Genomic DNA, 15207 nt, shown 5'->3' with positions numbered 1-15207 from the left:
AGCTCTAGACGATGGCACATAGGCTGTGCGTATCTTTAGGGTGCAGGATACACATCCTCACCTTCTGTATCACAGGTGTAAATGCAGAGTCTCTCCTACCTATTACAGTAGCGCCCAGAAGCTTGGACATTCACTCTAGGGAGAAACATTTCCAAAATACTATACTACATCGCACTTTCTTCAGTAAGCATTAAAAGGAAATAACTTAGAAATTATGTTAGTTTAGAGAAAGAAAACCTAGAAATTTTCCTAGGTACTTCCAGTGGTAACACTGTTAGCACCTTATGGAGAATTCAGAGGACACATAGGCTGCAGGTTATTTCTTTCTTTTAAAACATTATAGTTGAAACCAGGGCTTTACTGCATTAGGATCCAACTATGTGCACAGGCAGAGAGACTCCTGATGCGAGACATTTGTAAGTCAAAAAGCTGAGAGAGAGGTTGAGGAAGAAGGGAATAATTAATAACTATTAGCCCCTTGTACAAAGGGAATCCAGGACACAGAATGATGAAATGGCTTTCCTCAAGTCGCACAGGAAAGCTCTTCTAGAGATAAGATTGGAGCCGGTGTGACAGAGGTGCGCAACTCCCTTCTGCAGGAGAGGACGGGAGGATGATCTTATAGTTTAAAAAAAACAAAAGATACGATGTGGGATCTCCCTGTAGGATAGCATCTCAGTAAGTGTGCTCTGATCATTAACTCTCAGCGGTTTGTACTAAAATAGCATTCAGCAATCACATATTGTCCCTCCTTCCACGACCCTTAGCTCATTAAGGAATGAGAAGTTACGCAATATTTTTAACATCCCCATTCAGCACTCCAATTTCTTGTTTAACAAACAGGCAGAAGTTTCAATGATTATAGGTCACCCTGTCCCGCTCCAGCCCCTGAAAACCTGAGACAGGTATTCTGCAGATAACCGTCCTCCCTGGAAAACTAAGTTTGGAAAAGTTAGGGTATCTGTCTTCTGATGGAGCAACAGCAGGCAGCGCTGCCTGCGCCTGGCACCGGCGGTGCCTACAGCAGGCAGCGGCGTGGATGGGGTGCCTGCCGAGTGCCAGGGCCCGTGCCGGCGGACGGCGTGGCTGCAGCCGGGTCGCTCAGGCAGGTTGTAAAGGGCTGTAGCTGTCAGCCCAACAACCCACAGCGTTGCCTCTCTGCAGCACCGCGGCACAGCATCTCCTCCTTCCCAGCAGGATTACCCCGCAGAAACGACTACGGACCTCTTCACGCTGAGTGCAGGCAGTTTACCTGCGGAGCAGATGCTTCCCTACCAACTTAAAATGACTTTGCAGATGTGAGATTAGATGCGTAGATAGGAATGATTATTGTAATCATTCAGCTTTAAAATCCAGTTTATTGTATGACGTTGCCTACTCCATTTCACTGTTGGGAAGGGGATTGTTCCCTGCTTAATATTCCTGGGCTTTGTATTTTCTAGTCTTAAATCACAAAAAAAAAAAATCAGGGGTTTAAGAGGAGTCAGTCAAGAGTGATGTGTTGGTTGCAGCTCTGGTACATTCTTATTGATTTTTCGGGAAGTGGTGTAAGATGTACAGACCACCGTGTAGTGGCTTTTTTTTTTTTTCCTAAGAGCATTTGGAGCTTTTCATCTACTACTTTTTAATATCATTTTTGTAAGCTGTACAGATAGCAAAAAGTTATTGCCTTAGATATGTGTAAATGCACTAACGCACAGAAGCCGAGAACAAAACCGTTTATGTTTTTGAGATTCGGTGATAACGTGCAAATCTTCATAAAGGAATGATGAAATCAGGGTAATAACCCAGACATTTTGTACTTTGTCTTGTTAATTGCACTTCTTTGGGTGGATTTCGTGACATTTTGCATGGTGTTTTTACCAAAGAACTGTTAAAGAAACCACTTGAAGTTTAAAAATACAAATAATGGGTCTAGCAGGATATAAACATTAAAAAAATTTCATAAAGCTCTGAATATGATAAATCCAGTAAGCAGCTGCCTAATACTGTAAATGATCTGCCTCTCTTGTCTCGTTTACCCTTTAGTAAATTGTACTGTGACATAAATGTCATAAGGGGAATGGAAAGTTACTCAGTAACAACTTTTTTTATATCCTGATCTTATCAGCTAGTTGAAGTTGAAGACTTTGGCTAATAAGTAATACGGCAATATATACACATGGCACTGTATATTTTACATGCATATAAGACTGTTATCTTACACAGCAGGCTGCCGTTGCTTGTTCTTGCCATTAATAGGGTAGAATTTAAAAAGTTGCAATGGTATAGACAGAGAAGGAATTGTGTCCTTAAGCCCTGGCTGCTATATGCGAATGCCTGTGCTTAGGTCGGGTGGTGTAACTGGCTTTACTGGTTTACAGGACAATACAGAAAAATGCATGCTTTTGTCAACAAGTACGGTATAGAAAAATACATTAAAACATAATGCTGAGCACTTACGATCAGAGAATTCATAAATAACAGCAGTGACTGCTGAACAGCTTTGTCAGATAAGCAAGACACTTTTTTTTTTTTTTTTTAAATGTCAATTTTGCTGCCTGCGTAGCCCTGAAAACCAGCTAACTTTCCTTTTCTTTGCACCAGATCCGAGACGAGTGGGGTAACCAGATCTGGATCTGTCCTGGCTGTAACAAGCCAGATGATGGCAGTCCAATGATAGGTTGTGATGACTGCGATGATTGGTATCACTGGTAAGTTGCTCTCATCCATCCTCTTCTGCTGTTCCCTGGCACATCGGGGCTATATTATTAAAAACCTTTTTTTTTTTAATATGGTTTGTGATGCCGGGAATATTTAAATGGCTTTACTGTGTCCAATTTAATAATCTGGAAGATATTTTTATCTCTGTTTCTCCGGAATTTGAAAAAGCACATTTTAAGCTGTGAAGGAGAGTTACTTTTTAATTAATGGGCATTGGTGATAACAGTTGTTTTTCAAACTGCTGGGAAATATTGCTGATTCCGGTCGTTTTGTGAGAACTACAGGATTATGAGCATAGTGTATACAGATAGACATTTCAAATTATGAAGCATTGTATGAACAGTAATATAAATGTCAACTCTTATAAAAGGGTTGGAGGGAATTAATCACTTTTTAGGCATTTTCTTAAACAGCTACATAAAATCAGAAGGTTTTTTGCAGGTGTGTTAAAGAAGCATTTGAAATTATTTTAAATCTAGCCTATTGTATCTGAAAGTGCGCTCATATTTTCTATTAAAATAACATTTCTTATCTTAGTGTCCTTTCGATATATTTATTTTTGTTTCAAAGCAAGTGTTTTTTAGGTTTCTGTTCGATCGTTATTCCTTAAGGTAATGATAATATAATTGCTATATTAATTTGAAGGCCAGATCCTGTCTCCCACTGAAAAGTTTAATGTCTTTGGGTAAGAAACAAAACGGGTGGTACTCCACTGAGATGGTCCGATATTTTCCTGTCCTTCACAGGCCTTGCGTTGGGATTACGACTGCGCCCCCAGAAGAGATACAGTGGTTCTGCTCCAAGTGTGCCAACAAAAAGAAGGATAAAAAACACAAGAAGAGGAAGCACAGGGCACACTGAAGACCTTGCAGGGGACTGAAGTCGCGCGGTCGCGGTGGCACCTTCTGCCCTGGCTCCGTTGCAGGGTGGATCCAGCCTGCTCGTGTCTCACCCTCCGTCGCCAGCTGTTAGGGTTATGACTCTGGAGTGAATCAGGGGCGAGGAGATGCTCTCCGCTGGGGGCTGTTGCGTTTCGCAGACCGTCCGAGCCCAGGGGGTTGGATTTTGGTACATTCTGATGCTGTCTTTCACCTACCGAGGGAAATTTGCACAGAGCGATATGAAGACTTCGGTAGTTCATGGTACCGCTCCCGCTCCTGTGGCTCGGCAGCAACAAAGATGAATGTTGTAAATACAGATATCTGTCCTATTCTTTCTCAATTTGTTATTAATCCCTCTTGAACCTTTGCAGTAAGGTGCTGAGAGGAGGAGAAAATGTAAATTGCCGTAAGTTGTAAACTGAGGAGACGTTCTGGAATGATTTCTGTAGTCTGGATACAGTTCAGCCTCTACTCCTGCTGAGCCAGATAATCATAACATGGAAATAAAAAGTGGCTGGTAAATATTTTTGTGATGAGAATATATGAAGCTTTTTTCCTTGATTTTTAGTACTAACATAAAATAAACACATTCAAGCTTTTGTGATATATCTTCTATTTTTAAAAAAAAAAAATTTCTATTGTGTCGATTTTTTTCTTCCGTGTGAATTTATTTCGGTGGACCTGTAATATATTTTATACTTTGGTTTTTGTTTTTTAGTCTTTGTCAATGTACCTTTCCATTGCTTGTACATTTCATTGGTGTGTAAAAACACTTCCCATTAAAAGATTTTCACACGTGTAAATACCCGATATTTATAAAGTACTTTTTTTTTTTTTAATTATTTTTTAGAGCTCGAGGATTTTTATTTTCGTTTGCCTGAGAGTACAAACCTAGCAGCTATTAAAAGCCCGTGCGACGTACGCCTGTCCTTATGGCTTTAAGGGATTGGCGAGATCTGCCCCAGTGGCGCACGCACGAGGAGTCGGCCAGCACCGTAATTAGGCCTCGATTCAGATACTTAAACATGTGGTAACTTCTTAAGAAGTGAGTAATCCTATTGCCTTCAAGGAGCCTGTTCCCACACTTCGTTATACATGTGCTTAAATGCCTTCTGAACTGAGAGCTTAGGCCAGGGGGCTCTGCACTTTTAATGGTAGCTACAGTGTGTTAATCTGTAGCTGGAATTGAGCTTTTCTTCTTTTTCCTTTTTTTTTTTTTTAACAAGTGGTAGTGTGTTTGCCAAAGCGATCAGAGTGGCGTTTAGATGGAGGAGATGCAGAATGGCGTCACGCAGGAGGTGCATTGCTCTGCTTTGTGTATCCCCTTGGAAAGCCCGATAAAGTGAATACGAGTTGTATTCCCCATTGAAAATGAGGGGGGAAATTGCAAAGAACAATAAAATAAGGCAGTATTAGATATTGTAATGCAGTGGGTCTCAGAGACAAATAAAATACAAGAATAAATCTGGAAAAAGAAAAATACCTTTTGTTTCCAAAGCGATTTTAAACTTCAGCGGTTAATTTGGGGATATTTCTACTTTAAACCGTACAGTGAGAAACATCTGATGTTTGAGAATATCGCCCTTTAACCTGTTGCACAGATATTAAGAGTTATTTTTTAAATGCATCCAAATTGATATTAATGAGAATGAATTAGTCATGTTTTTAAAAGTACCAGTCTAGTTAGGGAAATGAGGCTTTGCTGATAGAACTGTTAAATTGCAAATCAGTGGAGATATGGATGAAATTGGTTTATTAAAAGTGCACTGTTACTTTCTTTGTTCAATGCCACCTCATTTATATTCTGTCCCTGCTAATTACCAGTCAAAAAGTTCTTGGGTTTGATTTTTTTAAATTTTATTTTGAATTATTGGATGTTGCAAACCTGATTCTTGTTTTTTTCCATGTGTAATGTGCAGACATACAAAAAAACCACAGTCTTTGGTCATTTCTGGTCACGATAATAAAGAACAAGCTTTTGGTAAGTTGTTTATCCATTTCCTCCTCCCCTCTGTTAATCAGAACTTCTCGCATTTAATCAACTAAATTATTCAAGGTGCCGTGGGAGGGCTGAACTTTGCCATTTCGACGGCCGTTCAGCTATTTCTATGCATGCTTGTGCGTTGCTGCCGCCGGGTTGGTTTCCTACCCTGGGTTTTATGATTTTATAAATGACCCCTGTGGCAATAAAACCAAAGCATCATTTTCAGGAGGCTTGTGTGGCTGACGGGATTAGTAATGGGAGAAGGGGCCCTTCACCTCCGGGTCATCGGTTTGAAGCCAGCCTTGGTCCGTAGCCGTGCAGAGCCTGCCTCCCCTTTCACTTACGCTGGTGTGTATCAGGAATCAGTGCTATAAAAGAATAATCAGCTTCCAAAAATAGTGACCCCCCGAGCAGCCGTGTGGCGTGGGCCTTCCTTACAGCCCCTCGTACCACCCAGTGCTGAGCAAGCCCAAGCTGCTTCCCCAGATGTTTGTATTTGCTGCTATAACTTCATGGGTTGTGTTTCTTCTCCATAAATCAAGGGCTGCTCTCTTGGTTCGCTGCTTGATTTTATGGCTGGGCATTTGTGTTCCTCTGAATCCATTTATGATTGGGGTTTTGGACGCCACTGGCCGTGGGAAGAGGGCACGGCGGGTGGGTCGCAGGTTGGTTTGCTCGTTGGAGGTCATGGGAGAACATCAGTGTCTCTGAATGGTTTTCCTGCCTCGGAGGGCAGCTTCATCCCAGAGGAAGGTCAGTTGTGAGCACTACCTCTGGAAAACATCTATTTCCATGGGTAGTTGGAGTAGAACAGGTTAAAAGTTTAGAAAGTAAAGGATTAAAGAGTTTTCAGTGATGAGAAGACAACTCGCCATCTGCCCGCGATATGAAGAGAAGACAGATACCATTTTCCCCCCTTTACTGATGCACTGTACATAGTGGATTTAAGCGGTACAGCGAGTATTGGTAGCAAATATTCAAGAAAAGAGCGTAAAAGCTATTCCGTGAGAAAAACTTGTTGAATCCTGCCTTTAGTCTGGGGCCAGATTATTATCTGGAGTCAGTTGGGAGTCAGTTGGAGCTGTGTCAGCTTACACCAGCCCAGGAGCTGCCCGCTCGCGCGGCCGACGTTGGGGCTGGGGAGCAGCTCCGTTTATTGTGAAACGAGGCGGGGTTTTTTTTTTATCCTTTTTATCCTGTAAATCCTCCTTTAGCGCAGCCTGTGCCTGCAGGTCATCGGAGAAAACGGCAGTGCTGGGTGCTGGCTGCGAAGCCTGGTAGTCGTTAGGCAAAATTGCAACGTGTTAATGAGTTTTGCACCCAGAAAAAATCATGACATTAATATCAAGACGGTAAGCACAGAGCTCAGAAATGGAAGAAACTATCTTGACTACTGATTTTTATTGGAGGACAGAGATATAAATGCAGAGCATCCATCCCCGGAGTAATGGGGATGCGCTTTTCCTGAGATAATCTTCCTTCGGGGCTGTATGTTGTGCTCAAAGCATCATTTCTCTGCTTGACAAGGTGTTTCTCTTCTGAAGGTGTCCGCGGCTAAGTACAGTGAGGATCTTTATGCTCCACAACTGATTTGTGATTCCAAATGTCCTGGAAGAGAAAGAAAAAAAAAAAACCCCAACCCTGAATCGGAGGGTATCAGAGCCTGATGACTTTGTCTGGGCTTTCCAGAGATAAAATATAGTGTATTACTTCACTGTATCACCTAAACCTTCTTTGTTCTCCTTTCAATAGGACGATTAAACAAAGACCTACTAACCAAATTAAAGTATAAAATGAACGCTGAGATATGGAAACCTTGCCAGGAAGAATGTTAATGAATGAAGTTCACTAAAGGCATGCTGGCTAAGTTTTCAATACAAATAGTTTTATGGCCAATCTCTTTAGATCATAGCAGTTTTCTTTAGAAGTTTTAAGTCTCAAAAGTAGATGAGTTTCCTTTGCCGGGGAATGAATTAGATAATGCTGTGAATAAACTCCCTCTTCGCAGTCTTGTCAGTCATGCTACTTAGGGAACTCTCCCTTTCTTCTGGGGACTCTCGGATCAGCTGTAACCTAAAAAGTAGAAAGCTGCTATTAATCCGTGTGTGCTGGATGGCAGAGGAGGCTGTAATGGGAGATTTACGGCCGGCAAACAGCTCGTACCTGGCTGATGTGAGCAGCAGCCTTTAAACGTGAGCTCTGGCAGCTGATCCTGGTGTGCCTTCCCTCGAAGGTGCTGTTTCGGCCTGTTTAAGGTTTATGCCGGTGAAGGGGGGACAGACTTTTTAGCAGAGCCTGTTGCGATAGGACAAGGGGTAATGGCTTTAAACTAAAGGAGGGTAGATTCAAACTAGATATAAGAAAGAAATTTTTTATGATGAGGGTGGTGAAACACTGGCAGAGGTGGCCCAGAGGAGTGGTAGATGCCCCATCCCTGGAAACATTCAAGGTCAGGTTGATGGGGCTGTGAGCAACCTGATCTGGTTGAAGAAGTTGGGGGGTTGGACTAGATGACCTTTAAAGGTCCTTTCCAACCCAAACCAGCTTATGATTCTGTGATTCTAAGATGCAGCTCTTCGTGCTTATGGAGTGACCTTTTGCACCAGGACTTTGTGATGCTCTCCGAGGGAGAGAGGAGGAGAGCTGGGGGCTACTGGGCCTCAAGGCCCCCTTCGCCCGCTCCCCCTTGGCAGTCTCCCCCTTAATTTTCCTTCCAGTCCTTGTTTGCTCCAGAGATCCCAACCCTTAACTCGGGTTTCTGGTGGCCAGTGCCGAAACCACAGCAGCTCGGCGGCTGTTGGGTGCCTTGAACAAACGGGGACTTGCATTCAAATCTGGTGGCACCAAGCAGGTGCTGAGAGTTGAGATTTGGTGGAATATTACTGCCTCGAGTTTCGACCAAGAAGGCCAATTTTTCAAAAAGCAAAATGCCAAGTAAACCCAGGATAGGTGGAAGATCTTCCACATATTTTTTAAAACACAAGGAGAAAGTAATTTCTTATGAACACAACTCAACATTGAGAACATTCGCACATTGAGAACATAATGTTTTCATAAGGACTTTGAAACAGATTTATAAAACCAAACAGAAAATAATTACATGATTTTATTGCTTAAACGAGGGGATGAGGGAGAAAGAGACTTAAAGCACATTTACAAAAATTCAGGTTTCATCACCTGTCATGAGTAGGAATTTGGTTTATAAATTCGAAAGGCTTGCCTGTCAATTCCTCCCAAAGCCAGCGTGGTTTTGACAACTTACTGTGCCTGTCATTTGCTTACGGTGGGACTAATGACAAGTCTGATGGGGTGTCACCGTCCCACCAGCCTGGGGTTACCCAAGCCCGCCGGCGCCGCTGCTGCTTAGCTGCGTGCAGGAGACCTTCCGTCTTTCTCCAAGCTGATCCCTCCCCAGGTGTGGGACTGGGCAGCATTTGCTGTGGATTTTTTGAATTTGGCATTCAAATTTAAAAAAAAAAAGCACCTTTTTTTTTTCCTTATACAGAAACAAATTATGAAATAGGGGCAGGGAATAGTGTGCAATTTTTTATTTTTCATTGAGATGTCATTTACAGCACTTTTCTAAGAAGTGCTGTAAGAATTGCCATGTTTAGGGTATACATCTGCTTGTAGGTTTTGTTGTCCACGTGGTAACCGTTGCACGTATTCAAAGGGAGAAACATCGTCTTGTTGTCGGGAAAGCTGGACACAGTTCTCAGCTCTGTCGTGGCTTTCCTGGTGCGTTTGGGCGCGGGATGGGTGCGTGTCCCCGTTGCCATCCACAGGCAGATGATAACGTTTCCTGCTCTGGCAGCTCTGCTTCAGCCTTGGACCCAGGTGATGTGAAGCTTGTAAAGACAGCCCAGACCTTCCCACGGGTTAAATAACTAGAACAACACCTTTCACACGGGGTGGATAAAACTGCAGAACTATTAGGAGCTCCCCCAGTGCCAGGTCCGTTCTTGAACCTGCTCCTCAACTGAGCCTTTCTCTGCGCTTCTGCACTTGCGTTTTCACTGAGGTTGGGAGCTGGAAACGATCCATTACACTCCTGAACCAGACAGGTCCTTGGGCTCTGCAGGTTTTAGTTGACTTTCTTCCAACAAGTTTTCCAACATGAATCCAACCCTCCTTTCATTCGCTGATTTTGAGCCTTTCTGTGGAAGGAGCCTGTCTGGGCTCACATCGAGACCTTCTTTTGCTACTAGCTCTTTTTTGTTTCCAGGGCTATCTAGTGGGGTTTATCTGAGAAACAGCTTCTTGCTTAAGATTACTTTAGGAACGTCAAAATACACCTCTCATCATTCGTACAATAGCTGCCTTCTCTGGGCTTTGTGGGCTGTGAAGCGTCTGAGTTAGCGCTTGGAGTTGGCCTGTATTAAGATGCTGAGAATGAAGTGATGCTGTTGTTCTCTATACTTTCTGCACAGACAGATGCTCAGTCAAGCCCAAAATCCAGGCCTTGGCCTCAGTATCTAATAACCTGGCCTGACCATCGACTCTTAGTGCCACCTACTTTCTAAAAGGCTGGGTCTGCAGTGCCACAGCTCAGGAGGAAGCCCATCCCTTCAGCCCTCCCGGTTGCCACTGGCTAAACGCTGCATTTCTTTGGTTTCAGGATTGCTTTGGCCTGGCCAAAAAAAAGAGCTTCCCAAAGCAAGGATGTTCAGCCATTTTGTGCTGAGGATCCCACTGAAGATGCCGTAGCTCTCTAACCCATGAGATGACATTTAGGGAATATAACCATGACCTACGACCAGCTCAAGGCTGAACCAGCAGGAGTCCCTTGGAGATGCTCTGGTTTGGAGGGCAGTTTGCAATGAAGAAATGTCTTTCAAATTCACTGAACCTTCAGGTGTCACGCGTGTGTCCTGTCTGGGATGGTTTTTTAAGTCTACCTGGAGATTTCATATCAAGCATGGCAACTGTCACAGCACATCTGCTTAACCTTTATTCAGACTCTATTTACTCATTTTAATCAGACCACAAGGGACCTATTTTGCAAAACCCTTGTGTCCCTTAGAACTGGGAAAAACATCTCCTGCCTACCAGCCCCTTTGGAAGCTGATCCTGCTCCGTTTGATTCTCTACGTCTCGTGTTTCTGTGTTCTGCAAGATTTGGCGACGTGACCTATGGGGGCCAGAAGGATGGACTATTTTTGCCCTGTGCTCCCAAGTCACAGTGATTCCAATGCAGATGTGTTTAAAAGATGACTGTTGAGCTATTTTGAAGATGATGTATATACCTGCCCTTTCAAAAAAGGATGCACCTGGGCCATGGACAACAGAATCGTACTCAGGAGCAGCACACTGAGGCAACTCATGACAAATTTGTCCTTTCTGCGTAGCCTCTAGATTAGCAGCTGCTCAAGCAAATATGCCTTGAAAGGAGTATATATCTGAAGTGTGTTTGTTCTTCCACCCATAGCACCCAAGGTAGCATGGCTACGTGTTGAAACCAGTGCTCAGGATCTTGTGGTGCCTTTTTCTTCTTTATTATTTTGGTCACAAAAGTGCAGGAGAAACAGGTAGTTCTTACATGATCGTTATTGCTGGTGGCAAAGTTTCAGCTGTTCTCTGCATACAGGGCAGTGACCTTTCCAGCAGTTTGAGTCTTTTCTCCATGTCTGGCCAAACACAGATTCTTCTGTACCACTATGGGCATGGACCTATTTTTCTTAGTATGGCTTCTGCAAATATAGAAAATGAGATTCATTTGTCTCTAATAACTCTAGTCATCATGGGATATTTTCATTCTTTTGAGGGACTTGGATGGGAAAGGGATGAAACGGCAAGCAGAGGGTGAAATGTTAGAAACTACTGAGAAAACACAGTGTTTGAGTAGATGTATTCGTCCAGCGTAAGAACAGCTGGATTCCACCTTCGCCCCTCATCACCCGCGTTGCAGGTGTTGGAGTTCATCATTTGCTCAGTGCAGGTCCAGCTCATATTTGTCCAGCTCATCTTTGGAAAACTTAATTCTTCAGATTTAAAACAGGCACGGTTTGCAACTTCTTGCAAGCACGTCCGAGGGCAGATCTGCTGTTGCTAACGATGGTCAGGCCCAAGGTGAGCTTTTGGCAGGTATCAAATCCTCCTTTCGAGCCAAGAAGTTCCCACTACTAGAGAGCAACGCTATGGTCTACTTAAGTTTTGTAAGCCGTTAATGAGTCACTCGATATCAGCCAGATCAGTTCGCTTACATGGAAAGGGCTCCTATTTCTCCTGGTGGCGTTGACTTCGGCATGTAGAGCAGGGGAGCGCGGAGCTCCAGTGACTGATCCTTCCTACACCCACTTGCACAAGGGTACGGCGGTGCGATGGACTCATCTCAGATTCCTTCGGGAGGTGGTGACAGAGCTCCACCTTAATGAGTTCATTGCCCTGCCAGCATTCTTCCCACACCCAGGTGCCCATGTTGGCAAAGCTACACTCCACCAGCTCGCTGGAAAACGTTCCCCAGGCTTTTAACAGGCTACAGATCTCGGGATGCCCGCCCGACTCTTCATTTTCAGTTGGCCTTGGTTGATGGTCCGGTTGTGTTTACAAGCAGAGCTGAGCGTGCTGGTTTGGTGTCGGGGAAGGAGGGCGGTGGGGAGACGCGGGGGGACCAGATTAATTGCCAGGGCTCCCACTGGGCCAAGTTTTGTACAAGTCGCCCAGTGTGCAGGGGGGTGGAGGGAGGAGCCAGTGCCTTAGCCCATGCCCGAGGCTCCGATGAGTATTATACCAGCTCTGTTTACCAAAGCCATGCTTAAATGGCTGCAGAGCTGCATCACGTCTTTGTTTTTCTTCTCGCTTCTGGATCGCATGCACTGGTCATGGAGTTAACGCTTACCAAATAGTATTACTCGGACTTTTGGTATGAATCCAGCCTTGGATGCACACGTTGCAAAATAGTTTCAGAGCTGAGTGCGCTCTTGGCATTGCCTCCCCCAAGGTACTCCGACTTTCTGCAACGACATAGTAATTTAGCTGTTTATCTCAATTTTGAGTTATCCTTATCTCAGTCAGAAGTGTCCTGCTGCTTGCAATGGGTCCCTCACTTTTACTTGCCTGACACTGCACGTTTCCCCCCTGTGCAAGACAAGTGCCTGTTGGTGGCTGCTGGAGATACACCTTCCACACCTCCGGTGTCCAGGAGCATGGAAGCTGCTGGAGATCAGACCTTAGCAGATAGCAACCTACTCCTTCCCTGCTGGCATCACACTCTACAGCCAGAGAACATGACTGATCACTCTTTATAGGAATGTAAGACATAAAGAGACCTCCTGAGACATCTAGTCATATTTTGCCATCACGGTGCAACACGTCCCACCATGCCGTTCCTATGTTCGCATGTGTTTGGGCAAGTCGGGTGGATGTCCCCAACAGTCTCTGGGAGAGGGTAGTAAAAACAGCTAACTATTCGGCATGGGTATTAGTTTAATGGCTTAAGGACGCAAAAGCTGTGATAGTTCCCATCAGACGTGCTTGCAGAAATCATGGGGCCAGGCTAGCATGGCTGACTTTCTGTGAACAAGGACTGATTTGTTTTCTGCTGGCATTACGAACAGCGAAACCGAAGCAGGGCGGTGAAGTGATTTGTGCCAGGTCACAGAGCACGTCAGGGGCAAAGCCGAGATGAGAACGGGCACCTCCGAGCTCCCGGCTCCTCTCGACACCAAGCAGATGAGGCTGGTGCCGGAGCTGTCTGAGGCCGAGAGGGTCAGTATCTGTGGAGAAGAGTCGCCTGATGATACAAGAAGGGAAACTTTCTTCTGCCTTCTAAGCTTCAGGTCCCTTCTAGCAGCTAACCCTTGCTTTAATAGTGACATCTGTTGCAAAAACAGCTTTGAGCCTCCTTCATCCTTGGGTACCTCCCCAAGTACTTTTCCAGGAACATTTATACGAACCTATCACTGCGGGCACTAGCTTATGCTGAGTTTTTATCCCAAAAGTGGGTCTCAGCTGCCAAGATCTCCATATAATAGACATGCAAAAGTCTGGATCCCTCTGCAAGGTCCTTCCAAACCAAAGGCATGGTGAGATGTCTGTACGTGGGCTCCCCCTGAGGCTGCTTGACACACCTCCCAGCCACAACGGGGGTATAATGCGAGGTGAGCTGAGCAAAACCCTTGCAAGAATCGGGCAGGAAGTGGTGACTTTGGATAAAATCAAGTTCATTTCTTCTTGAACCAAGAGACGCATCTCTGCAGAGACCCCAGTTGCTTTGTCACAGATGTACGCGCAGACAGCACTGCGGTCTGGTGAGCAAACTGGAAATGAGAGTCTCCCAACTGGTTGCGATAAACTCTATCAGCCAACAGACATCTGAGAAAGGCATTTCCATTTCTGTGGTCCCAGGTCAGGATAATGTGTTTCTAAATCCACACTTGCTTTTTCTTTAGGTTATTGCATGGCATCTCTGAGCTGAAGTGGTTGAGCTGCCTCCACTGTAATTTTCCACACCTAGCTTCTTTGGATTTCTTTTTTTAAGCTTCACCTTAACTCTAAATTTATTCGGGTTTGTTTTTGTTCGCATGATAATCACAACATTCTTTTGATACATTTTTTTTAAGCCTTGATTTACTGAGATTTGCTTGCAACCTTCGTTCCAGTTTACCATTTTTTGTGCGTGGGGATATTTTAAATGAATATAATTATATTTAATAGCTTTTGCAGGTACTAAAGCATCTTTTGATTTGAGTCCTAACTTTCGTTATTACCCCCCACACACATACACACCTTTTTAGATATTCTCTGTTTAACCTATGCCTAGAGATTAATTAAAGTGTCATTAAAATGCCTTTAGTACGTTTTGTGTCCTCATGCCTGGAAATATCTTTTTCCCACAGTCAGAATTGTTGTGCTTGTACCAACAATAACTGGCATGTGACTTGTTTTGTAGATCGCCATGAGATATCACGAACACTCCTAATTAGAAGAAAACACATTCATTTTTTGGATGTCTGTTCAAAGTTTCCTCAGGAAGACCCACTAGTTTTTCATTTACATCTCTCCATCGCTCTTGGCCGGCTTTGCTGCCGAGGCCAAGCGCTTACTCGGGAGCGCGGGGTGAGTCCTGCACCACAAATGGTTGCGAAATGGAAATTCAGGATCTTCCCGAGCAGGTGTGGGGCAGAGTTTCTACCCCATCCATACATTTTCAAGCATTTGAGTGTTTAAATGTGTATAGTCCAGCCTTGGGTACAAAGTCTCCCTCCTCTTTCAATATTTCTGCTTTGGGAGAACCCATAGCTGGAAATTAATCTGGATTTAGAGCATATATGCCAGGAGTAGGTTTATCTGCAGCTAAATCCTACAGCTGCCCTTGCAAAAAGGGAGCTGGTCAAAGGATGGGAATGGATATGCTCTGGCCATTGCTATCGATGACCAGAAAAACTAAAGAAGGCAAAAGAAACTCCAGAATTTACTTAATCACCCATTTCTTTCTCCCTGCATTGTTTCCAGCCCGGTCGTCTCCTGCGAGCTGGATTGCTCAACCAGAGCAGCATCGTGGGAGTAGAAATTAGGAGGTCTCGGTATTTCACTGGGCAAGGAGCAGGGCCGGTCCAGGTATTAACGTAAATAATTTGGGACACTATACAACACGGCTTGGTGCTTTCTCCTCCAGTCTTTTGCACCTCCTTAAGAGGA

At 44.3% G+C, this 15207-nt stretch overlaps 1 protein-coding gene across 11 annotated transcripts in view; it reads left to right on the top strand.

Moving 5' to 3' along the window:
- Positions 1-5565, top strand: part of TAF3 (TATA-box binding protein associated factor 3) — a 117264-nt gene extending 111699 nt beyond the window's left edge. For 7 of the 11 annotated variants that reach the window (XM_082310827.1, XM_082310820.1, XM_082310826.1 and 4 more), the window contains 2 exons: positions 2587-2693; positions 3450-4428. In XM_082310827.1, coding sequence (XP_082166953.1) covers positions 2587-2693; positions 3450-3564 — 222 coding nt within the window. In that variant the 3' untranslated portion in view covers positions 3565-4428. The other 4 variants (XM_082310819.1, XM_082310824.1, XR_014228075.1 and 1 more) reach the window with 3 other exon arrangements.
- Positions 5566-15207: the final 9642 nt, after the last annotated feature.

The sequence above is a fragment of the Platalea leucorodia genome (assembly GCF_965183815.1).
Source record: "Platalea leucorodia genome assembly, chromosome: 4".
Taxonomy (NCBI): domain Eukaryota; kingdom Metazoa; phylum Chordata; class Aves; order Pelecaniformes; family Threskiornithidae; genus Platalea; species Platalea leucorodia.
This window is presented reverse-complemented; position numbering and strand designations above follow the sequence as displayed.